The sequence below is a fragment of the Dicentrarchus labrax genome, unplaced genomic scaffold (assembly GCF_905237075.1).
Source record: "Dicentrarchus labrax unplaced genomic scaffold, dlabrax2021, whole genome shotgun sequence".
NCBI lineage: Eukaryota > Metazoa > Chordata > Actinopteri > Moronidae > Dicentrarchus > Dicentrarchus labrax.
In genome coordinates, this window is record NW_026136712.1 from 11,007,898 (window position 1) to 11,033,151 (window position 25,254).

The 25,254-nt window shown below is 40.1% G+C and overlaps 2 protein-coding genes across 27 annotated transcripts in view; one reads left to right on the forward strand and one right to left on the reverse strand.

Moving 5' to 3' along the window:
* On the forward strand, positions 1-10,999 carry LOC127373518 (testicular acid phosphatase homolog). 4 transcript variants are annotated; one of them, XM_051418083.1, is made up of 13 exons: positions 1-175; positions 464-594; positions 1,717-1,812; positions 2,421-2,507; positions 3,582-3,737; positions 4,003-4,101; positions 5,749-5,844; positions 6,311-6,443; positions 6,733-6,815; positions 6,932-7,038; positions 7,297-7,478; positions 7,722-7,870; positions 10,783-10,999. In XM_051418083.1, exons 2-12 carry the CDS (start codon positions 505-507, stop codon positions 7,829-7,831), a joined length of 1,239 nt encoding a protein of 412 aa, XP_051274043.1. In that variant the 5' UTR covers positions 1-175; positions 464-504; the 3' UTR covers positions 7,832-7,870; positions 10,783-10,999. The 4 variants fall into 4 exon arrangements, with proteins under 4 accessions (XP_051274043.1, XP_051274044.1, XP_051274042.1 ...); XM_051418082.1 differs by having other exon boundaries at positions 12-175; positions 467-594; XM_051418086.1 differs by having other exon boundaries at positions 118-133.
* mybpc2b (myosin binding protein Cb) overlaps positions 8,057-25,254 on the reverse strand; it is a 22,969-nt gene continuing 5,771 nt past the window's right edge. Inside the window, exons 2-33 of one of the 23 annotated variants that reach the window (XM_051418058.1) lie at positions 25,164-25,181; positions 24,591-24,611; positions 23,408-23,431; positions 23,242-23,262; positions 22,540-22,560; positions 19,264-19,287; positions 18,159-18,227; positions 17,900-18,048; positions 17,687-17,804; positions 17,535-17,583; positions 17,294-17,353; positions 16,992-17,161; positions 16,676-16,808; positions 15,884-16,008; positions 15,669-15,774; positions 14,044-14,210; positions 13,473-13,638; positions 13,250-13,356; positions 13,127-13,156; positions 12,892-13,034; positions 11,937-12,096; positions 11,702-11,806; positions 11,420-11,608; positions 11,170-11,304; positions 10,802-10,969; positions 10,508-10,596; positions 9,831-10,026; positions 9,492-9,631; positions 9,135-9,294; positions 8,863-8,999; positions 8,450-8,636; positions 8,057-8,209 (exon numbers count right to left, since the gene is read on the reverse strand). In XM_051418058.1, coding sequence (XP_051274018.1) covers positions 8,184-8,209; positions 8,450-8,636; positions 8,863-8,999; positions 9,135-9,294; positions 9,492-9,631; positions 9,831-10,026; positions 10,508-10,596; positions 10,802-10,969; positions 11,170-11,304; positions 11,420-11,608; positions 11,702-11,806; positions 11,937-12,096; positions 12,892-13,034; positions 13,127-13,156; positions 13,250-13,356; positions 13,473-13,638; positions 14,044-14,210; positions 15,669-15,774; positions 15,884-16,008; positions 16,676-16,808; positions 16,992-17,161; positions 17,294-17,353; positions 17,535-17,583; positions 17,687-17,804; positions 17,900-18,048; positions 18,159-18,227; positions 19,264-19,287; positions 22,540-22,560; positions 23,242-23,262; positions 23,408-23,431; positions 24,591-24,611; positions 25,164-25,181 — 3,413 coding nt within the window. In that variant the 3' untranslated portion in view covers positions 8,057-8,183. Of the gene's footprint in view, positions 8,210-8,449; positions 8,637-8,862; positions 9,000-9,134; positions 9,295-9,491; positions 9,632-9,830; positions 10,027-10,507; positions 10,597-10,801; positions 10,970-11,169; positions 11,305-11,419; positions 11,609-11,701; positions 11,807-11,936; positions 12,097-12,891; positions 13,035-13,126; positions 13,157-13,249; positions 13,357-13,472; positions 13,639-14,043; positions 14,211-15,668; positions 15,775-15,883; positions 16,009-16,675; positions 16,809-16,991; positions 17,162-17,293; positions 17,354-17,534; positions 17,584-17,686; positions 17,805-17,899; positions 18,049-18,158; positions 18,228-19,256; positions 19,288-22,539; positions 22,564-23,241; positions 23,263-23,407; positions 23,432-24,590; positions 24,612-25,163; positions 25,182-25,254 lie in introns of those variants that run through there. The other 22 variants (XM_051418057.1, XM_051418078.1, XM_051418076.1 and 19 more) reach the window with 22 other exon arrangements.

Here is a 25,254-nt window from a genome sequence, read left to right on the forward strand (position 1 = left end):
AGAGAGAGAGAGAGAGAGAGAGAGAGAGAGACAAGGTCAGGTAAGAGGGCTATAAAAGCACTCCTTCCTTTACTGCAACATGCACTTAATGTAAATCTGAAGATTTGGGATGCACAACAGTCCACTTCTGTCTGTAAGTCATTTAACTTCAAAATGTGTGAACAAGTATGCTGAGGTAAGTGCATTTTATCAGTTGACATGATCTACTAAATCTTTTTGACAAGATATATTTTGTTGTACATGTACTTTACTGTATACCATGTATTCTTAATGCATGTTTAAATCAAGTTGACTGGACCACAAAAAACATAAACACACATACATTTTCTGTTATATGACTGATCTGAAAGACACATTTTACATAACCTTTGCTTGACTAAAATGTAGCAAAAATATTTATCCCATTCTGCTCCTAATAGCCTGTAACAATTCAAATGTCTTGCTATTTTTCCCCTCATGTAAGCAGGGGAACTCTGTGAAGAAGGCAGAGCGGAAGTCAGAAAGATGTGGAAGTTTCAGAAAAGTGTTGGCTGCTTATTCCTTCTCTGCTGCATCTGCTTGACTAAGTGTCGGGTGCTGAAGTTTGTCGTAGCTGTAAGTCTACCCACTCTGTGTACATAATGACATTTAAGCATAGTTTTGCGATTTCATGTTAAGCTGCAACAGTGTAATCTATGTACAACGTCATTGACAAGATTTATTTGTTGAGTGCTAGAATTTTAACATCATCTGGAAGCCACTTGAGATCACATAAGAGTGACATTACTATGCATTGTTGCTGATTACTCTGCATTTTTCTGCTCAGTGAGCATTATTATATTTACACATTTATGTCACAAAGGATTACTTTGAGCCTAAACTCCAACAGTGTGAAGCGTATCTCTCCCAGACACTGCTGCTTTGTTCATAAACCTCTTTGCATATCTTTCTTTCACACCATAGTTCAATAATACAATAAAAACTGCAATTGCAGCATTTTTTTTTTTACTACAATATTATTTTTAATTATTTTTTGTTTATCTTGTAGGTATTTAAACTGTGACCTCTTATATTACAACTTTTCTTTTCTTTTTTTCTCTCTTACAAATTATTTACAATCTGTAATAATATGTCTGTTGTCTGTTTACATTTTTACTCTTGTTAAAGTAAGAGTTTACTAGCCTCTACCAATTCAATTTTTATTGGTTACTGCCTCAGCTGTGTTTTTCTTATCTATGTTAATTTAATTTAATTCAGTCTTTAAGTAGATATAGCATAGTTATCTGTCCATAGTTTGTTGTTTATACGTAACTCAATTTTAAGTCAAGTTTAGTTCAATCATTGGTGTATTGCATGACAAAAGACAATGCGTATTACATATATAAAGCAAACCATGACTTTGTTGACTTGACTTCGGTTTGCTTTTTCTTGAGGTTTTACAGGAGTGAATCACATGCGTCCATAGTCCAATTTAATCAACCTGTGTGTCATGTCACTGCTCAAAAAGTGAGTCCTCTAGTAATAATACTGACGGAGCAGCTCCAGCATTTGTGTCTGGATGGCATCATCAAAATAACTCCTCTGTGTTTCAAATGCATACTGAACTGTCCAAGATCACAGGTTTCTATTTCTGACTTATGTCTCAGGGTGGATTTGTCCCTTAAGTACACAATGTCATGGCTGGCACAGCAGCATGGCATCTGAATCCATGTGACATAATCTGTTATGACTTTTAAGGTGTTCCGACATGGTGATCGATCGCCAATTGAGTCGTATCCCAGAGATCCTCATGGGGAGGAAGTGTGGGCCCAGGGCTTCGGACAGCTGACTGAGGTACTGTGTGTGAGGTGTGGGTGGGTGTGTGGGTATATATAGTATATAAAATATGTCACACAACAATACACACAAACACAACATTATACAGAAAACACAACAACAAAGGCGAAAACACAGTACTTTTTATTTTGTTGTTGTGTTTTTTTTGTGCACCTCAGGGCCACCGTACTTGAGCCTATCCCAGCATGAATTGGGGTGACACCCTAAACTCATTCAGTCTAAAAAATGTCATCATATAAAATAACAAAAGTACAATGAAGACATCCTTATGTATCTCTATACAGGTCTGAATGTAGTAGCTTATAAATTACAGTTTATTTCACGTACAATTTGCATAAAATCAGTTTCTAAATGACTTAAGTCTTGAGATGGCAGAAAAGCTTGTTGTAGACTTTTAATGAAATTCCTTCCCACTGTGGCATTGTTCTGTTCTCAGGCAATTAGCCAGTTTACAGTGAATTAACTTATTATTCATGGCCTTGTAAAAGGGGTGAATTTGTTATTTTATGTAAATATGTTGAATTTAAGGTTAAATCGTCAGATTAAGGTCAGATTTGACAAAAGATTTGACAAAAAATTAATTGTGCTGGCAATTTTCCTTTCAGCTGGGCATGAAACAACAGTTTGAGCTGGGCAGGTTTCTAAGGAGGCGTTATGGAAACTTTCTCAGTGAAGACTACGACAACAAAGAGGTCTGTGTATTTGTATATGCATATAAGTATGTGTCCCCTTTTGTCCCCTGGTCTGAGTTAGCTGATGTCCCCACTTGAGCCTGTGTGCAGTGTTACCTAATGCTGCTGTAACTCGTGTCCTCGCTCCAACATGCAATCAAGCTCATGTGTGGCCAGCCACCATATGTAATGGTTGTAACAACATACACTAAGTTAATGAGCCTGACTCATATTGGTGATATCACTGCCATGGCCTTATAATAAGCTGTAACATGTGGGTCTTGGCCCCGGGCTCCATGTACAGTACATTTCCCAGCATGCATGTTGGTTCGGTGAGCCCCTGGGCTGCATGCTCAGCATACTGTCATTATTTCCTTATCCTGCCTCTGTTTTTCTTTACACTCACTCTTCCTTTTTTCTCTCTTTCTCTCTCTCTTACCCCCTCCCCGCTGCCTCTCCACCCTTGCCTTCAGTCCTCTCTTAAATAACACACAATTACCACAAAAATAGCAACTCTCCTCAGTACCTGTCATTGGTGATTTCTCGCCCAAGTCTCAGTCAACTTGCACCGTACCTTTCCCTGTGCTGCCATGTCTGTTTTAATTTGACAAAAAAAAAAAAAAAGGGGGGGAAGATTCTCTGCATCACAGGAACATCCAACCTTATCAGAGTGATTTACTGTGTGCAAAAACCTGACACAGGGTGACAGAGATATAGACGAGCGAAGGCTGATGTCAGAAGAGATCACAGTGAGAAGGATCTCCCCCCCCTCTCATCTGTTTGGATCTCTTCTGACTCCCCTCCTCTTCATGTTAAGGGAATACCTCAATTGGCTTGGGATAAACGCAACTCACTCATGATACACTGCTGCTTTCTCGAGTGCATTTATTTTGCATCTTTATTAAATAAAAATAGAAACATTCTAGTATGTGCATTTCCATTTGCAAATGCAAATGAACATACTTTCCAAGTGCATTTCCACTTTCTATAAAAAGCAAACTAATTCTGAGCATCCCATTTGGAAGAAGTACACAGTGGTATCAGTGACAGGCCTTACCAACATATGCATGCATTTTATTATCATGTCCCCTACAGTTATACGTGCAGAGCACTGACTACGACCGCACTCTGATGAGTGCCCAGGCCTGCCTAGCTGGGATGTTCCCTCCAAACAGACGCCCAGCTCCCATCATGCCCCAGTTACTGTGGCGGCCTATTCCAGTGCACACCATCCCCAGGGCCCAAGACAAGGTGGGCTGCTGAGCCACATAAATATTTTCTTTCACACAGCAGCCATAAACAGCTGAATAGAAACTTGTACAAGTTAATTTGAGTCTCTCTCTGTAGTCCAATGTTGCTGTCTGTTTTCACCTCAGCTGTGAACCCGGTGTGCTGAAATTCCCTACTGTTTTAAAGTGTGAAATGAACATATAATTGTGCCCAGAAGACTTGCAGTACCTGCAGTAAATGCACATTATTTCCACTGATGTTGTGCTGTTGTTTTCGATTTCTCAAGCTGTTGAAGTCTCCAGGCAAAGACTGTCCAAGGTTCAGAGCGCTGATGATGGAGACCTTTGAGAGTCAGCCCTACCAGAGGTTCCTCAGGGCTCACCAGGTAAGAAAAACTACAGAGGAAGACAGTCTTCTAAATACTCTGTATAACTCATCCTCAGCATCAGCTCAATGACGTGAACGTTCTACTCACAACTCAATTTGTGTTAAACATCACTTTTCCATGCCATGAGTCATGTGGCTGTTAACCACTAAAAACTTGTTTGTAACTATGTTATTTTTTATCATTAGAATTATATAATCAAAATAGCTGTGAATAATACTCTTCCTCACCTCTGTTGTTTCTTTTCTACTTATCTATGCCTTGATTTGTAAATTAACAAATACTGTGAAATGCACATTTCAGCGCAGAGTGAAATATATACTTCACAGTTGCTGGTGCCAACGTTATTAGCACCTCCAGTGGACGTGTTAGTTATGCTGTAGACATCATGTCCTCTCAGTGATTTTCTCAGGCACGGTGACTCCAGTGCCTAGAAAAAGCTGCACAGTGCAATTTCTCTCACATTCTCAGAGACACTAATTAACGGTTGGATTGAATTAGATTAAGAATTACAATGAAAATGTTTTAATTAAACTGAGTCCCATGTGCTGCCTATTAAGGTGGTGTTTGAGATGAGGACAGGGCCTCTTGCACTGAATTTTAACACCCTCTGCTGGATACACAGTACCTGCAAGTTGGACACAAGAACCAAAATGGTGCCATTTTTCACTGTTGTCTGACCAAAGATTGAATTCACAACAATCCCTGAATCAGTATCAATTCTAATCCATAAACTTACCAAATAATGTCTGAAATTTTGAGTTCTGAAAACTGAAACCAATGAGGAGTTATTTTATTGGTGGATATGTAAAAACAAAACCAAAAATTCAATTAAGTGTTAATTTTCATTGAATAGTAACACTGAGAATGATTTGTTGAAGTAATTAATAAGTAACTAATGAACAATTAGAAGTAACATTTTTAGATATTTTCCATGTTCTGGTACACCTATACCCAAGTACATTTTAGTCCTCTATATTTATATGACAGCCATGAAACTATACATTTACATAAAAGATCATACGCTTATGCTTAATTAAATATGAAACTAGTGGTTTTTAACCTTCTTGGTTTATGATCCCTTACAAAAAAGAGTGCTGTAGACTAAAATGTACCTACATTATAATTGATTTCTGCTAATAGATTCTCCTTAATGTTATACACTGGACCTTTAAGAGAGATTTTTCCTCTAAACATCTCACATGGGTAAAAGTATACAGTATTTAAAAAAAAAAAGCATAAATTAAAGTCCAAAATATGAATACAAATTTTTGTTGCAGAATTTTTCCTCTTCATTACCCCATTAAACCTCATATGACCCCACAGATTTATGCTGTATTTATGTTTGTATCCTTTGCAAGGGTACAACCCCCAGGTTGGGAACCACTGGACTAAACTACCAAACTGTTTAAAAAGTAGTTAAAGCTAGCTCCACCTTGGACCATCTTCAACACTAAAATGCTACAGTATTTGTGCATTGATGCATTAGTATTAGTAAAGTGCATTTTTTCATTTACGTTCATTTAGCTCATTCTGTACAGTATGATTATTTTTTGATTTATTGTGCTGATACTTGTACATGAGTAAAGGACCCGAATATTTCTCCCACCACTGGTTGAATGTAATGCTCTAACTCTTTTCTTGCAGTACTTTGTGGAGGGTCTTTCCAACCACACTGGCTACCCCGTCTCCAAACTGGTTGGGAAAAAAATATGGAGGGTCTACGACACTCTAACCTGTCAGGTATTTTTGATATTTCCAAGCAACCACATGGACATACACATAAACACAATGTAGCCTGTACACTACCTGTATTGTCCAGTTTACAAATGCCTCAATTAAAAACACTAGCTGCAGTGCAGTGAGGGAGATGAGAAGAGATCTGTTTTCTTCAGGACATCTGCAGAGACATGGTGAGGGGGGCTGGAGCGTGGGGAAATTATTTTTATACATACAGTAAGACATGAATAGGAAAACATATTGAAATGATAATTAAACCATTATGAGAAGGGTGGATTCTAGGCCAGGTTGAATACGCTCATTCACACTTGCAAAATGAGCATCTGTTATCTCAGACCGGAGCTAAAAATATCCGGGATAATAGAAACGATGAAATACAGCCATTTAAACCTCTTTTGTTGCAATTCATGTGTTGTATAATGTGATTATTGGTGTGATGCGGGGTAATGAATGTTATTTTCTTGTGCAGAGGATCCATAACTTGACTCTCCCACGCTGGGCCACCCAAGATGTTCTGGACACCCTGAGGAAAGTAGCTTCATTTGAGGTCATGTACAGCATCCTCAGTCACAAGCGAAAAGAGAAGGCCAGGCTCTCGGGAGGTGAGGATTCACATTAGAGGCAATTCATTTAAAGCACTGTTCAGAGAAAAATGTTATTAGAGTGAAAAAGCTCAGTGTATCTAATGTTGTGACTGCTGGCAGAGGCTTTGTTTATGCCTCAGTGTAAAGTGCTGGGTCGGGTTTCCCAAAAGCATATTAGCACATATGAGCTAATGGGACAAAGATGATTACAGCGCTGAGACAAGATACTCAATAAGGTCAAACGGATTGTGTTGGTGTCTGGGAAAATTTCATTTGCACTGTTGACACTGATGTGTTAATTTAACAGGGGTCCTACTGAATGCCATCCTGAGGAATTTCTCCAGGGCTGTGGAGCAAGGGAGCACTCTCAAATTCATTATGTACTCAGCTGTAAGTTCAACATTTGGGCACATACACACATTTGTAATCTATTGTGCAAAACTGCTGTTTCACATCTCCTCACCTCCTTGTATATGATTTGCTGTGATGTTTGTTCCTCATTCCAGCATGACTCCACACTCATCACCCTCCAGGCGGCTCTGAACGTGTACAACGGCCTTCTTCCTCCTTACTCCGCCTGTCAGCTCTTTGAGTTCTACCAGGAGTATGATGGGTAATGACGTCCTCTCAACGTCACTTCACGCACTATACTCTTTGCATGTTTAATTACACTATCTAGGTCAGATGGCCAAAACGCGAGCGCATTTTTAGTAACTGCATTCAACCATTCAAGTACATTCCTGTTTTCCTCTTCAATTCGATGGAAATCTGGCAGCCATCCAGGACTGCAATGGCCAAATTAGCACATGATACAAATTCATTTACCACAACTGTGTGTCATCTCATTGTGTTAATCCTAATAAATCCCCAGTTCATATTCTCTGGAGTTGTATTACCACAATGACTCCTGGCGCGACCTTTACCCCAACCCTGTGCCAGGATGCAATGGGTTGAACCCGTGCCCTTTGCCCGTGTTCACTGAGCTTGTGCGGGATGTGGTGGCAGAGGACTGGGAGGCAGAGTGCGGGTTCAGGACAAAATGGTCAAGCACAGGTGAAGAATCAGATGTTTTATATATAATATATATATGTATTGATTTCTATTTGCTACTATTTCGACACATATTTTGGCATCGTTGAGGTTTCACTGCAATATGTTTGTTCCTGTATTCACTTTGGGGACCAGTGTGGGGATTATCACCACAGACGGTCTGATTTAAAAATATCAAGGCTTGTGGAAATCTTCCAATTGTTCCACATTCGTATGTACCTAAACAGGATTGCTCGTCTCCCACAGGTGTCGTAACAGCTCTTGCAGTGGCTGTGGGTCTCCTGGCAGTGGCGCTGTTGTTCAGCATAGGAGTGGCAATTCACAGGCGGAGAGCACGCTACTCCAGGGAGGTGTAGTGCAGACGACTGTCACACATGTGCCAAAAATACAGAAAGGTGCTTCTCAGCTGTGGAAACAGCTCTAATAATAATAATATAATGAGCCGTGTATTTTATTATATTAGATCTTAACTGGTTGAGCATGAAGGGGTCTATGAGCTCTTGTGCCGCTAAAAGCATAAACTATAGCATGTATTTGAAACATATTTTAACAGAGAAATAAAACATATTCATAAAACACAATTACTTATAGCAGGCATGACTAAAGTTTATTTTATTCACTCTTGACAGTGTGTACATTACATACTGACATTCACTGTTCATTCACTGTTTGGTTCATATGATTTCACATTCGTTGCTGTTTGGTTTCTCACTTCTTCTCCGGGTCTGTGGCAACTGTGGGACAACAGGACACATGATGAGTGTTAGATTTTGAAATAAGCTCAGATGTAAAAAGTTTTGTGTTATAATATATTTAAGTCAGAATGAATCTTTTTCAAACAGTTCAGCTGTGCAGCTCTTTGTTTTGAGTGTGCATCTAATAACGAAAACTAACCACCCAATAATCGTCTCTATATTCGAGACGCATCTTGCGCTCAGATTAACATCAGCCTCGCTCCTCCCCTTCATTCTTACTTCGGATGTCCAGCCTGCACTCCACTTCGTCTTTGCCCAGGTCATTGACAGCCATGCAGGAGTATTTGCCTCCGTCAAAGGTGCTTGGCTTGCGAATGTTTAGGGTCAGCACTCCCTGGTTGTTCTGCATCAAGTACTTGGGATCCCCACCGATGATCATCTTGTTCTTCATCCAGACAATCTTAGGCTACAATATAGAAATAATGAAATAGATTAGATGAAGTAAATTTATTTTTACTTTTTATGCAATGTTTTGTCTTAATCAGGTTACTGTTAAACATGACCTCTGCAGTAGGTAGATCTGCAAACTAGTCCCTCTTACACTTCAGACTTTCATTTGCTTATAACAACTGAAACTGTCAGCCTCCTCCAGTGAATCACACCCCACAGGCTACTTTGGCATGCATGTTTACCCTGGGGAAGCCTCTGACGGCGCAGCTGATGGCAGTGCTGTAACCGGCCACTACAGATCTGTCAACCAGGGGCTGAGTAAACTTGGGCACACAGGACATGTCCTGCTCCTTGAAGGGGTTTTGTTTGCTCTCCAGGCCTATGGAGAAGTGTGGGAGGACAGGCAAACTTAAAGCCCCATAAATCACAGCAGAAATGTGGCACATTATACTTGACATCTCCAATGTTAGAGTTAAACACACATACTGTACACCCACGCAACACGGACACTCACCTGTCTTGACAATGACAGCAGTGTTCTTGCTTTGGCGCGGCTCCTCGCTCTGGCCACAGAGGTTTTCACTGTAGACGCGGAACATGTATTCGTTGCCCATGATCAGATCTGAAGCCGTGCAGTTTGTCCGTCTGTTGTGCTCATAAACAGTGAACCATTCCTGGAGAGAGAAAAAAGCTGATATTATTAGATTTAAAATGAAGACCACAAATTGAGAAAATGCCAAGTGTCTGCATCAAACTCTGGCTGGAGGTAATGTGAGCAATATTGTTGAGCCACAGGCACTAACTGGACATTTTGGCAGGTTACTGTTGGGATGATCTAGGTTTGAAATGCCACCCCTTCCTCCTCTCTCACCTTCGTCTTCATGTCGGCCTTCTGGATGGTGTACCCAGTAATCTCGCAGTTGCCATCGTCCGTGGGGGGCTGCCACTCCAGTGCTGCATTGAAGCCCCAGACTTCTGTCACCTTCACATTCACAGGAGGTCCAGGCTTTTCTGAAAAGATTAATTGTCAGGTGTTCAGCACATTTCAGTTGTTAAACTGATAAATCAATCTATCCATGATGTGTTTTTCTTCAAATGAATGTCTTCTTAAATGAATAGTTCTCACTCTAAATGCAGACATTGACAGATAAATAAGCAACATTACAGTACAAGTCGAAGTGGATGTTCACAGTTACAGAGACCACCTTACCAACAATCCTGATTTCAACTGTGGCTCTGTCCTCCATGTTCTCGATCTGTAGCACCAGTTCATATTTTCCGGAGTGTTCTCTCTCTGCTGAGCGGATGAAGAGGATGGTGTCCACATTTGAGTTACGGACGTTGACCATCTTGGCGTCGATGGGTTGACCATCCTTGTACCAGGTTGCAACAGGGCGTGGCTTACCCTATAGGACACAAAAGTGATGCACTGTTATCCTAAATATAAACACACAACCACTGTGTATTTTATATACTACTGATTATAAACAGGAAAAGGAGAATTTTCCTCTTTTCTTTAAAGCTGTCAGGGTGTTACTCACTAAAGTAGGGTAGGTCATGAAAAGGGCACCCCTACAATGAATAATAATGTTTAGAAAATAAGTAAGAATCATAAAATTCAATGCAGCAGAACCAGTGGTATCATCTTTTTTATTAAATGGTTTATACAACTTTTTCACATTTGCAGTAGTACTCCCCAGCACCTGTAAACAGACTTGGATGTGCAAAGGTGATGTAGTTTCCCCATGAAGATATAATAACTGTATTTGTTAAAACGCCTCACAACCCCCCCGAATCCCAAAATGTCCTTCCAGCTCACTGATTTAAACTTAATTCACAGCAGAGTGACAAACTCTCCAACAACTTTAAACATAATGGTGCACTAACCTGGAAGGGGATGGTCAGGTTGATCTTATCTCCTACTTTCCTGATGTACTTTGTTCTGAGCTCGCGAGGGAGGCGGATCTTAGGATATTCTAAAGGAGTAAAAAATATTATATTACAATACACTATTGTATTTGACTGTAAATACAGTATTAAGAATCTGTATGTATAAATTAGCATTAAAACAGTATTAAGTCAACTGAAAATACTAAAAAGCTTTCACTGAATATGATATATAATCCATAAAATATGGTTACATGACTCACGTCTGTCCACAGCTCAACAAGACTGACTCACCCATGATCTCACGGATGGTTACGGGCTGTTGCAGTATAGCAGGAAGACTGCGTCCAGCAATGTTTACTGCCACCACCCTGAAGTTGATCTTCTCTCCCACGGGGAGGCCACGCACCACAAATCCCTGCCTCTCACAAAGTTCATTGTTTGCCACCACCCACTCAGTGTCTGAAATAAAAGAGAATTACATGCAGTAAATCACAGTGAGTGGGACTTGAGTCTTCCTTACTATGTTTTTGTTCTCTCATTACATATACTCATTGTGGTAGTATATATATCTGTTTTAGACATGAATTCTCTTATTGGGTGTATGATCTGTGACAGCTATTAAAAAAATGTAAGTTATAATTTGATTTGACAATGGTCACCTCCTTCCTTGCAGTATTCAATGACATAGCCATCCAGGCCCCCAGCTCCGATCTTCTCTGGGGCGAGCCACTTCAGGGTGCATGTGCTGTCTGTTACATCGTGCACTGTCAGACGTGTTGGCTCACTAGTTGGGGCTGAAGGTGACAGAGAAAGATTCAAGGGAATCACTAGTTTGAAGACAGGTGAGGCACAAAGGGACGAACAGGGAGTAGCTGAGAAAGATGGTGTAAAGATGGCTGCGATATGTACCAATAGGCATGAAGGGTTTGGAGCTGAGACTTGGCGGAGACATGCCGATGCTGTTGACTGCATACACCCTCATCTCATACATAACGCCTTCAATCATCCTCTTAGCCTCATATGTGGTCGATTCATATACATCAAAGTTGAGCTTTGTCCATCTGGAGGACCCCTTCTTCTTCCTCTCCATGAGATAACCTGATGGGGGAGAAAAAGAGAAAACATAAACATTGGCAGAATAATATTTTAAGCCCATTAAATATGAAAAGGTTAAGAAAGTCCATCCTTTACCTTTGAGTGGTGCACCACCATCAAATACAGGAGGGTCCCAAACGATGGTGCCGCAGTCCTCTCCCACTGATGTGCATTTGACATTCTCAGGGGGGTCAGGCACATCTAACATAAGATTACAATTAGTTTTATAACACATCAGATAGATAGTGAATTTTTAACCACATCACGGCACACAATTTACTATGGTGTTAACTACACACCTGCTGACATTATACTAAAGATCTTCACTTACCCACAATCTTCACAAACAGCATAGCCTTGTCCTCTCCAGCAGGGTTTGTAACACAGATGGTGTAGTTGCCCTCATCCTCCCTCTCAGCGCCCTCTATGACGAAGCAGCTCAGGTCTTTCCTTGACTCCACCCTTACACGCCCTTCAGTGTCTGTAACTGGCTAATAAACAGGAAATTGCAGCGTCTAAGCACCGTGAAGGAAAACTTTGCACTAGTAATTCAAATTGCTACAGTAAATAACAAAAGATGCAATCTACAATTTCATGGGGAGGGAAAAACAGCTGTGTTTGGCTGACCTAAATGGGTCAGTGGGTGACTAACACAAAGACTTTTATTTTCACAAAACCTGTGGGGTGTTACACGTGACACTAAGATGCATGTATTTTCTTTAGCCAGGGTTCTGCAATGACTCTGAGGTGAAAGGCTGAAAATTACAAAGGGGCTCCTCTTCCATAAGCAGAGCTTCGGGGCAAATAACAGAGGCATTTGGGCCAATCAGAGGGGCATTTATGGGCCATTTAAGTTGACCAGAGGGCGACTATTGCAGCCCTTGGGCTTACCACTGGTCGCTTAGAAGCTAAAGCGCCATACTGATGTGACACTGGGGCAAAACAAGTAACATGGAGCTGTCCTGCTAGGGCACAGATGTATCCTCTTTGCAAAAAGGGCACTTTCTGACCAAAGACATCAGGGACAGTCTCTTTCCTTGTACCCCTGTGTCCCCACCTGCCTGCGGGCACAAATGTTTCCATTGGTCGGGTCAAATCTCAACAGAATGGCAGTTTTTCTGGTGAGGTAGCATTTAATTGAAGCCCAATGAAACAAGGAGAGGAGATAGTGAGCACACAACCTCTGGACCACTTGCCTCTGATAAAAACTTGTATCTGCTATGAGCACACTCGATACAAATGTAATTGAGCACCATATACCACATAATGACCCGTCATGTCCTTACTTTCTCTCCTTTTGACCAAACAACGGTGGGTGCTGGCTCTCCTGTTATCTCCACATCCAGACGGAGCTTGTTGCCTGCCACCACAATGACGGTGTTTTGGGAGACCATGTTTCCAGTGGTGTCCAGGTGGATCTTTGGAGGATCTGGTTAACGTATAAAAGAGTGTTTGTAAGTGGGTTTGGGATATTAACTATACACACGATTAAATTAACTGAGGGGATTTAAGGCTACTTACCTTGTCTAGGCACGTAGTCGATCTTAATTTCTGTTTTGAGAGAAAAAAAAGACAATATTATGCAGGCTGCTGATGATTAACGCATCCACGATAGCATCTTTGTAATTACTCTGTCTTTCTCACCCAAGAAGTTTAGTTTGGCAGAAAGCGACAGAGCGTAGCCGTCAGGAACGAATGTGTAGTCTCCAGCATCGTTTGGCTTCACGTCATCAATAATCAGCCGATGAAACCTGGATCAAGCAACAGAGAGGATGCAATGCAGGGAAAACATGAATTAAAGACAATATTCAGATCCTCAGTAAATATCCTAAACATGTTATTGAATCTATTCAATATATCCTTGTACCTTCCGATGTGAGTCATTTTGATGCGTTCGCTTGGCAAGACCTCCACTCCATCTTTGTACCACTTTCCTGTGACCTTGTCATCAGACACCTCACATTTGAACATAGCCTGGTCTGTTGCCCTGACTGTCAGATCAGCAATGTCCTGCAACACCTCCAGTTCTTTCTCTGATTTAGACATTGGAAACCACATGAGAACAGTTTAGGCAGGAGAGAAAGTGTGTGAAGGTAGGGGGAGAGGGAGGATAGGGTTTATGATGGCAACATCTTGACATCCACTGCCATGAGCGGTTAGTTGTTTGTACAGACAGGGTTAGGCCCTCGGGCCAGCGGTTAAATTCAGCTGCATCCTCAGAAATGAACAGCATACATTTAAATGACAGAAACCACACACTAAATATAGTAAATCTTGATAAATCTGTACACTTATCTACTAACATGTTTGATTAGTATTCTCTTTTTAACAAAGTAATCTAAAATAAACAAATTATCTTAATTAGTATTTGTTTTATAAACTCCACATTCACAAATTAAATAAAAACTGAATAAGCATATTATATTTTCCAGTGGTACCTTCCACCTCCAGCTCTCCTTTGGTATGCCCCCCATTTGTCCAAGCATGGTACATTCCAATGTCATCCAGTGTAGCCTCCTGGATGATAAGTGTGTGTTTCTTTCCGTCCTTCTTAAAGCGATACTTTGAATCTTTGTCTTTGTGAAGCTCTATATCTTCAAAGTACCTGATAAAGAATATAAAATGAGCATCTCCCTTTGAAACACGTCACTGTTAAATGTTTAATTCGAGTCTGATGAAAATCTACAGTACCTACTATAATATGTACAGCATTCAGTGACTGCTAAAAAAAACTTCTTTGGAAAATATAAATGGACTGCATTCATCAAAGGAAAAGTGTGAAAATAAAATATTTGCTATATACACAATGTAAAGGATACTATGCTTTTATCTATGAAATAAAATCATACACACACACACACACACACACACACACACACACACACCTTGAACTCTTACATCATTCTTGTGAATTTTCATCCCTCATCTTGCATTGTACTGATTACTGCTAACACATGCCCCCTGCAGAAATCCCAATAAAATCAAGGCACGGAAATCAAGAAATCAAGCTTTAAAAGGTACAATATGTAAGAATTGCAAGAAATTGGCCACCTGTTGAATTCATACCCCAAACAAATAGGGGGCAGCAGCAGTCCTACTAGCTAACTCAGACTGACTGGGAGTGGCGTTTACATCTCTGGCCAGGACCTTTGGACCACCGGGAGGAGAAAGTTTTAAGGCCTGGGGAAGTGGCGGGCAACTATGGTCAGCAGCCTCCCACTGAACACAGCCGGAACAGGACTGAACACAGCCTCTGAAGCCGGCAGAGGCCAGTTTGAAGATGGGGAATACAGTACTGAGGTGATTTACAGTGGCTCCAACCAGGACTCCTGGAAAAATGTGTGCTGAGAGCAAAGGGACTTTAAACTCAGAGATTTGTGAATGGAGTTTGGTGTAAGTTTCTTTGCTTACAGGTGAGAACGGAGACTATCAGGACTAACACTATATCTTCTCCTGATACTTTATAACTGCTAATCCCAGCCGTACCAGGACTGAACCCTGTCTCAAAGATGAACAGACATAGAATGACTTTCTAGTACATAAAGAGAAAGCCAGCCCACATTTTGGTAAAGAGTGCAGTGATATGTACCATAGCATTACACGTCAGTTATGAGCTTATACCAGAGTGTTTTAGAGTGAGGATTGACGCATGCATATACTGCAGAAGACAGTATCATAATCTAGAACTGACTGAAAGATAGATAGGTGTGCTTCCACAACATGGAAACAGGTTTTATTTCTTTATAAGAGGCTCAGTTATTAAAAGCAAGTAAAAGGTTGAAATTCACCAAGGTGATGCTGCTGAGTGTATGAAGGCTGTTGGAGAAAAAAATAACATCAAACTAAAGGCTCAAAGCTTGTCATCAAACTGTGACCTCCATATGAAAAATGCGTAATTTTATCAAACATTTGATGATAAGGACATGAAAAGAGAGAGTTAGTTGAATTGTATTGTATTAATTGTACAAACAGCTTTGCTTCTGCAGGGTATTAAAGTCATGGCCAGTCTAAAGTTGACCCAAAGTTGATTGAGCCTATATTGCTAAATTATGGATATACTGACCACATGACATGGGCGCCCTCCTCCGACACCTCAATCTCGAACTCCACTCTCTCTCCAACAACCACGTGATAGTCATCCATCAGCTTGGTGATGGTCACAGGGGGCTCTGGGCAGAGCAGAATTCAAAAGAAAATTAATGTTAATGATATAAGGTTTACAAATTCACATCTACGCATCTACTGCTGGTATACTGTAAAAAAGAAAAGATGCTGCACCTTTGACAAACACCTCTGTGAAACACTTGTCCTCGCCAACCACACACTCATATGCAGCATCATCAGCCAGGGTCGTCCTATTGATGGTAAGTGTTCTGACATTCCCGTTCGCCTCCATGACATACCTTGAAAAGTGACAGATTAAAGGTCAGAGTTCTGAACTATTCATTTATCAATCTGTTGACATGGTTTAAAATAATTAGAACAAATACAACTCTTAACATTTATTTTCAGTTTCATTTAAAGTTTAACTTGAGGTGATGTTCCGATCTTTTTGAAAAACTGGATTTTTGTCTAACAGACACAGGTTATGTGTTTCAGTTTTCACCTGAGCCATAGGTTTTTATCATATGAGAGGAGTTTACCCTGAGTGGGAGTATCTGCATTACTTTACATGAGACATAAGATGTCTTGGCAGTCCTCTCTTAACCCTCTGGGAGGGTCCTTATGACCGGCTAAAAATAAAAAGTGTGGATGGCAACATCGTTTCAGAGTCTGACTTTGTGGCACAGATAATTTTAGCTTGATATTTATAAAACACTGCCCATTAAGTCCATCCAAGCTTGATTAATAATATGATACAGCCTAACACTATTTAATTAAGCAAAAAGTATTGCATGGAGCTTAGCAGGGTAAAACAAAGACACTAAAATTAACTATGTGAACTTACAGTAACTGGTGTGTGTGTGTGTGTGTGTGTGTGTGTGTGTGTGTGTGTGTGTGTGTGTGTGTGTGTGTGTGTGTGTGTGTGTGTGTGTGTGTGTGCATGTGTTTATGCTTTTAAGTATGTACTTGGCTGAGGGCTTGATTTCCTGTCCGTTCTTCAACCATTTGACCTGAACATCAGGATCAACCACCTCACACTTCAGGACGATCTTCTTTCCCTTTTCCACAGAGTAGCAAGAATCAAGCCTCTTCAGGAAAGCTGGGGTTTCAGGCAGAAAAAAGAAATAACTCATCAGCTCATAAAAACCTTCCTCCTCTTATTTTATTTTATCCCTCTCTACCTCTCCTGAGGTAAAACCACACCTCCTAATTTATGCCCTTCATACTTAAGGTGCTCGCCTACTTCGTACCCTCCGTTTACCTGTTGCTTGACCCGACTTACCCTCACTATGCTTGGGCTCAACCACCTTCATCTTTTTCAGACGTTTCAGCATACCCCTCAGATCAGTGATGCCATACTCAAAGGCAATTTTCTCATACTCGCTTGGATGGGCATTTTTAAGCAATTCCCACACGTCTATCTCTGGTTCCTCTTTTACAGGCTTTTTCTTCCTGTCAATCAAGGAAAAGGGGAAAAGGAATATGTATGTAATTGGAGTGGAGAAGCGAAATGTTGTTTTTTCACGGAAACAATCGTACTGTGTGCTTGATAATTTGTAAACCAAATAATGACTGGGTTCTCACTTCTTAGCGGCTTTCAGCAGAGCACTGAAATCCAGATCTCCCTCGTCCTCTCCAGCATCCCTGCATTAAAATGACTATACTGTCATATACAACTTATGCTGACGGACACATTCATACACACTCACACACCCTGGAAAAAAATTATAAATAGTCTACGTATGCATTTTTCCTTCTTGTGTATAGCAGTCACACAGATAGATTGGCCCCGGCTACTGAGACAGGTTGACCCCAGTCAACTTACGCTCTCTTGAAGGCAGACAAAATATCTGCCTGCTCCTCCTGGTGTGCAGCTGAAACAAGAGAAGTTGCAGAGAGCGCACATTAGGGCTGGATCAGATCAAAACATCAGCAATATGGGACAGTCTCAGGAGGCCAGAGTCTATTTCCACTCACCTTCAACAGAGATCTCGAAGGTGGAGCTGTCACACTTGTCTTTTGACGTCACCTCACACCTGTAGCCCCCAGCATCTCCAGGGACCACTTTGATGATCTTCATTTCATAAGTATAGATCTTGGGGAGAAAATATGACTCAATTACCACTTAGTTATTTTTGAATGAATGAGGATCAGATAACAGAGTGCATAAAATGGATGTCTAACACACACCTTAGTATTTCTGTCATAGGTTTCTTTGAACTGCATGTGTTTCCCAGCTTTGCTACCAAGATCCAACCACTTCCCCTTTAACCATTTCATGGCGGGTTTTCTGGTCAAGGTGCTTGAGTCCACCTTGGCTATGAAAGTGATATCCGATCCTGCAATCCACAAACAACAATTAACTCATCATGTAATCAGGTTACACATGAGTAGCTACGATTTCTTGTCTGTCTTGACAATTATTCATCCATCCATTTGCGTTTCTAACCTGCAACAGCGACTACATTTTCTGGGGGCTTCTCCAAAAAGAGCCCAGTGAGCTCAGTCGACCGAGACTCTGAAAAGAAAGAGAAAGAAATTAGTTCACCTTCAATTTTGAAGTCAGTTTTTGATGGATTCAGCTAAGACAAGCACTGAAATAAAAAAACAGAAGAGCCCATAAATGGTATTGGCAACGACCACAATGTGCAACAAACCAAAGTGCAAAGAACATCATGAAATGCTTGGAAAAATTCAGAATCACACCTGCATTAACAGACTGTGAACATACAATATATATGAAACATGTACAAACAAATACTAAATGATAAAGCAACAGCATAGGGCTAAAATTACTAAAAGAGAGAAGATGAAGAATGACAAGTAAACAGAGAGACTGACATGAGAAAACAATGTTGCATCCACATGCTTAGCTCTAGGTATTCTAGAAGTCTTTTTTTTTTATTTTGTAAGCTGTTCACATGACAAAGGGGTCCAAAATCATGAGTTTATATATATGAACTTAGCAAAATAATTACAGCAAAGTCATCACAAGTACAAATGTGACCAGTACAAATCCTCAGCTCAAAACACATACAAGGACAAGAGAGCGGTGTGGATGCTTCGTGTATTCAGGCAAGCAAAAGTTGCAGTGATACATAATCACTCCAGCAAGGTATCATTACCAATTAGAAGGATCAGAATGTGTTGATGAACTCTGACTGTGCTAAGTATAAAACCTCTAGCATGTGCACCTGTTCCCCTCCATTTATCAGCACTTTCCAACCATATCAAAGATTTATCCTTCAAGGTGCAAATCAGTAAACAATGCATACTCGGCATTAACATTAGCATCTAAATAAAGTCATACTTTATAGTTCAAGTTCCTGCTTAGTGTTATATATTCAAAACACTCATTCGGTTTATACCTGGCCCGAACAAATCCAATCAGTTAATTAATCAACCATATACAGCCAACTGCCCAGAAACATGAAGTCTTCATTGGGGTCGATCTTTGACAACACATAGGATGCATACATCTGCATTTCCTAACACCACATTTGCATGCAGTAGATAGTCGCAGTCCTGCACTCTGCCTTTCGCTCACCCCTTACCCTCCTCTGCAGGCTGTGCTCCAGCTGGGAAAAACAAATATCCCTGTTTAACATATGGAAGTATAACTATTTGCTGTTATACTGTGCCATAAGTACATGTAAACTCATGAGGTAAAACAAGACAACAGCAATTACAGAATGATTATTTTGTAGAATTATTACATTAACACACCACACAGTGAAATGCAATCAAAACAGAGTTTTACACGTGGAGGTAAGATCATGGCTGTTATTAATCAAAACATAAAGTAATCAAATAGGTTGATTACTGCACTTTTAATCACCAAACTTGGGATACATTGAAATTACCTTGATTACTTTTTTTGGACTGAAATTGCAAGGCTAGTTGTTATAAAGGAAGCAATTACTTTACTCCATACAGAGCATGATCACTTCAGGCAGCCTATATAAACCACTGAAGAGTGACTTAAAAGACATTTTATTATGTTTTGTTTAGAGCATTGGCTTGTTAGGAATATGGTATCAAAGTGTGTTGGATTTCTCCCTCAAGATGCCCTAAGATGTTCTTATAACATTTCAAACGTTTCCATGGCAAGAATTTCTTTCCTTTTTTCAAAAGAAATTGGCAGCAAGTTTCTTCTGACATTCATTAGTAATACTGGTGCTAGTGCCCCCAAAACAGTCTGCAGTTGGCCAAGTGATGATAATCCCCCCACACACACTATACCCCCATGGGTATGGCTTTAAACAGCCTTAGTATGATAAGCACTTCCCACACAGAAATTCTACTCTAATAGACACACTGACGGCAAACTCAGTGTGGTACAATTCTCACTCTGGAGACAGAGGATTAAAAAAAAAATTGTAGACATCAAAAATCAAACCAAAATCAATGACTACTGTGTTTAAGTAAAAATGTCCTCCTACACAGTGCACATACAGTATGAGTATTTGTAACTTCTGCACACCAACTTAAATCCACAAACTCTGTGTAGACGCCAGGAGACAATATTTGGATCTTTATCAGGTCAAAAATGTTTTGTTTTTTCTCTGACCCTAGCTCCTGACAGAGAAGAAAATTAAGCATAAAAATTCATGTTTTACATTCTTTCGCACTCATTCTCTCTCGATGCCTCAAACCTATCACCTCCCCAATACTGTTAATGGGAAAAGCATCACTTCATAAAACTAAGGTAAACAGCAGATTCGTCTTTGTGTAAGCCTGTTTCCATGGCTTGGAAGGCCTGTCTAAACCAGTCTGAACACATCTCCACAGGTTCCCCTCTGAACTTTATTGCTGTCTTTGGAGCTTGCTTCCAACCAGCTAAAGACTTAACTGTAAATCCTTTCACCATGTAAAATTATCATTTTGCTAAACCTAGCTTGTTTGTGGACAAAACATGGTGGATACTCAAGAGACATAGTGCTGCCACTTTTTCCCTTGTCATGCTCTGCCACTGTGCTTGTCTTTTCGTTGTGCTATATGTGTCCAAGCTCACAGTGAGCTCCGTCTGAGACATCTACCCCACATTCAGTGATGGGCATTCAATGACAGGGAAGAAGGATGATGAGGGATGCACTCATAAATGCTCAGAAGAGATAAACAGACGGGAATTTATGGAGATAACATCCAGGGCAGTAACTAAACTTAACACTTAATGACTTCACCCTGGCTGCTTTTATGCTCTCTTCGCTCAGCAGGCCATATTTCAGGGCAACGTTTCAGATCTGCCCAAGATAGCAACCTTGTTGTGAGGACACAAAGCCATGCCAACTTTGGAGGGGTCTATGGCTACCCACCTCTCTTCTGCATACTCCAAAACCCATTATCCAAGTTTTGCCTCACTGGCCAAATAGCCTAAAAAGGAAGCAGCCATGATGGACAATTTGGCCATGCTCCTGGCCTACCAGGCTATGTGGTAAAGTCACCACAGAGACGGAACAGAACTGAGGAAAGACTCCTCAACACTTGATAATATGCACTGCTAAGAAGATTATGGACTCAGTTATATTGCATACATACATAGAATTAGCAACCATCAGCTCTCCAAAGTCTTGCTACTTTCATAACCCTTCTCCATCCCATCTACTCCTTATCAGTTCAGATAGAGCAGACAGCTTATCGCTCTGGGAACTGTGCCCCTGGAAGATCATGTAGGAACAGCTTTGTAATGTGAGCTACAGCTCTTGAATTTCACTTGTAAAACTTGAGTTGTGTTGCAACTCTAACATTTTTTACAACCATGGTTTAGTTAGCAGATCTAATAGGCCTCTGGGCTTCAGAAAAAGGATGAGACATGGCCCAGTATACAGAGCATGGCCCAGTATACAGAAGTGAGTTTAGTACTGAGTTTGATGTGCTGACTATGATATCTTGGATGAGTTCACTGCTTCAGCTCTCCTTGCAGTTTCCTAGTACATCATAATGTTCAGTTGAGGAGTTACTATAAAAGTGTCATCACATCAGATGCCACTTGGTATTTTAGTAGCAACAGCTGCCTTTGTTATACAACTAAGACTGTAAACCATGAATCGCAGCTGTGTTTCTACTCTCATTGTTTAAATTGCCAGAGGGACAAAGGCAAAGGAGAACTGGTACGATAGGTCACCAATGGGACGGGCAACACTCTTCACATGGAGAACCAAATTCTGAAATGCTGACAGAACATAACCAGGATAATTTGTCAGTGAGGTGTCTAGCAGTATCAACAGATATCAGCAGTAATGGACACAACAGGGGCAAGGATTGCATCACACACTTAACTGCAACTGAACCATTTTAGTCAGCCCTTTGTTTTCTCTTGAGTTGTAGGCCTGGGATGTGGCTTATTCTGAGCGTAGCTACTAGATGAGTTGCAAGAAGCTCAGAGAGGGATTTTTAGCAGGGATTTTCACGGGATCAGTGAGATATGAGCATTGATGTAAGCAGAGCCACCCTGCATACTTATATTATATTTTACTTTTTGGATCTTGTAAGCAGCTCTGTGGGATATCACAGAAGAGAATAATTTTTTTCTTGCAGCCTGATGAACTAACAGTTCAAGACTACTGTGATGAGTGTTACTTGTTACTTGCCAAAGATGGCTTACTGTACAACAACAAAGCAAATTTAAAAAAAAAGATTTTTTTAATACTGTAATTTCAGTCCAAATTGAAGTAGGCAAAATTATTTCCAACAATAAAATTGAACACTTCATATATTATGTGACATCTTGACTAGCACATAATACCAGCACTCAAACCATGGTTTTGGAGTGGCAAAAGTAAATTATCAACACCTATGACACGTCAATCTAAACGTTGCTCTTTTCTTACCATCCCCGTCAGCTTCTGAATCTGCTGCAGACAAGGAAGCAAACTTAACTGAAAAAAGCGTCTAGGAGGCGAGTGCTAGTTGTTGCATAAGAGATGACGTACAAGTTGCAACAGAGACCAATAAACAAACATAAAACAGAGGCACCATTTGACAGGTTAAGTGTTACTGCATGCAAAAATAAATTACATTAATGAATATAACCCATACAGATATATACAACACTTATAGTAGAAACACACAACCAAACCTTAATATACAGTATATGCTTGTATACTGTACTTGGAAACACAGCAGTTAATTCCAAAACTAACTATGTTGCACATACAAGTTCACATATATGTATAATATATACAGTGTATGTATATATCAGTCCAAGGATGAAAAACAACATAAAGCATTCAACGTAAAATTATAATCTTGTTATCCATGTCATTGCAGCATTAGTGGTGTAACCACTACCATATTTATTATCTTTTAATTTGAATAAAAGACATTCGTCTTACATATTAATTCAGGAATTTTTGGGATGTACATAAATACATAATTTATATTTTGCAGGTCACTGGAGACCATTATACATACAAGTCATGCAGTTACAGTCATTTTCACACTGTGTGGATCATGTATACACTTAAATGTGAATACATTAGATGGATTATATAGACAGACATATTAAACCAGAAATTGCCATTCTGCCTTACCTCCATCTGCCGGGAGTGGTTCTATAATGGAAAATAATTGAAAAGAAAATTAGCTTGACTGCCACTATATACTGTAATCATTCACTATATTTAGTCATAATTGAGGAAGCTGAGGAGAAAATGAACAGAAAGAGTATATTATTCTCTAACACTAAGATGTGCCTACCATCTTGTCCTGGCTGCGGATCAGCTGGGCAAATAAAAATCATGATTAAGTGATTGAAAAAAGAAAGATGATGTGACATGGACAACAAACATTCAAAGACGAAACCTGGTTACTCAACCAAAACACAAAAACTGAGTTTCACATATTTGCTCACACATGCCTGCAGTGAAATGTAACCCAACAGAGTTCACAGAGGTGGAAAATGCACTGTGTTGCAGTCAGTGTATATTAAAAACCACACAGATGGCTAGTCTTGTCTTCTTCTTACATACAGATCATCTTTCTTCATTCCAAAAGTACAACATGCTAAAACAACTCAAAATCCACTAAAGGAAACAAAAACATAAATTCTCATTAGACTGGACACCAACACGCAACAACTACACAGAAAGAAACATGATGCTGTGATATAGTAGATACATGCAAGTGCATGACATCGCTTCATTGATATCTGACACTAGGTTGTTACCAAACATTGAGGAGGCAAAATCTGCTACCACATACCTAAGATGGAGATTCAGCTAACACATTTGACGCATGCTGTAGGACAGTGGTCCTAAACCTTTTTTGTTATCAGGGAATCCCAAAGAGTATTTGATAAGATATAGTCTCATTGATCTCCATCTGATAAGAGTATGTAATCCCTAACTGTCTATTCTGTATATTGGTAGATTAACTGTGAGGAGTGTGAAACCTATGAACAGAATAGACATTTTTATACATTCTCTCACTGGGCTAGATTTTAATTAATAATAGTGAAATTAAAATATTCCCCATTGTTCTGGTGACTCCCTGGTAATCCCTAAAGGACCCCTGGAGGTCCCTGGAGCCCAGGTTGAGAAACGCTGCAGTAGGCTGGTTAAGAAATGCAAACACGCTGAATCAAAGTGGCATAATAATTGCATTATCCCCCTTCAGCAGCTTCATGTTGTGTCATATGATGTGATTGACTTATAGGCCTATCTTCTTGACTCAATAATTGCTCAACTTATTATCTATAGCAAAACCACTTGTTCTGTATTATTCAGATAATTACCCTGACTGATTAGTTCAAATGCATTTTTCAACACTCAGCGCAACTCAAACCCACTCCATGTCACATTAACACTGTGTGAATGCTCTGAATCATTCAAAGTCACAAAAACAGGAGGGAGAAAAGAAAATGAAAATGATTGTCCCTCACCCTCTTCACGCTCCTCTGGGGCTAAAATTAGCGCATTTTTGTTAGACATAGAAAATGAAAAGTAATACCTTGGTAGCCCCATTGGACAACACATATATCTGTCAGACTACAACAGCTAAGCAAATAGATTTTATAACACATAATATCCAGCCTTGTATCACTAAACCACACTCAAATATGGCTTGTGAAACCCAAAGTCTCTTTCTTATAGTGCCGTCTGTGTCATTACATCATTTGAAAACAGTAGAGTACAAAGCTTCAGTATTCTGATAATGTACAGTATAACAGATTCTCACAAAATGCCTGGAAGTAAAAAAAATATACACAGCATGCTGGCATACATAAATAAAATAAAGATGCCATCCTGGCAAAAAAAATAAAGCTCATAAATAAATAACTGGTGCATGCTGGGTTACACACCCTCAAGAGTCAGAGCCTGCATTTGTGTGACACAGGCAGTTGACATGATATGTGAGCAAAAGTGAAAATGTGAGAGCTATAATCAAGTGACTGTGTGATAGTGTAAGGCACACAAAAGGTCAGTAAGAAAACACTGTGGAGCAGCTGACTTACCCTCCCCCTCCGGTTTAGCTGTGAAATAGAAACAGAAGACGATTAGAAACATGCACCACTGTGCACACTGTGTTTGTACACAATTAGACAT

Bases quoted from the DNA above. Each gene is read 5' to 3' on its own strand.
- LOC127373518 (XM_051418083.1), top strand. From the start codon at position 505: ATGTGGAAGTTTCAGAAAAGTGTTGGCTGCTTATTCCTTCTCTGCTGC. The intron at 595-1,716 runs GTAAGTCTACCC...ATGACTTTTAAG, and splicing joins TGCTGAAGTTTGTCGTAGCT to GTGTTCCGACATGGTGATCG. The intron at 4,102-5,748 runs GTAAGAAAAACT...CTTTTCTTGCAG, and splicing joins GGTTCCTCAGGGCTCACCAG to TACTTTGTGGAGGGTCTTTC.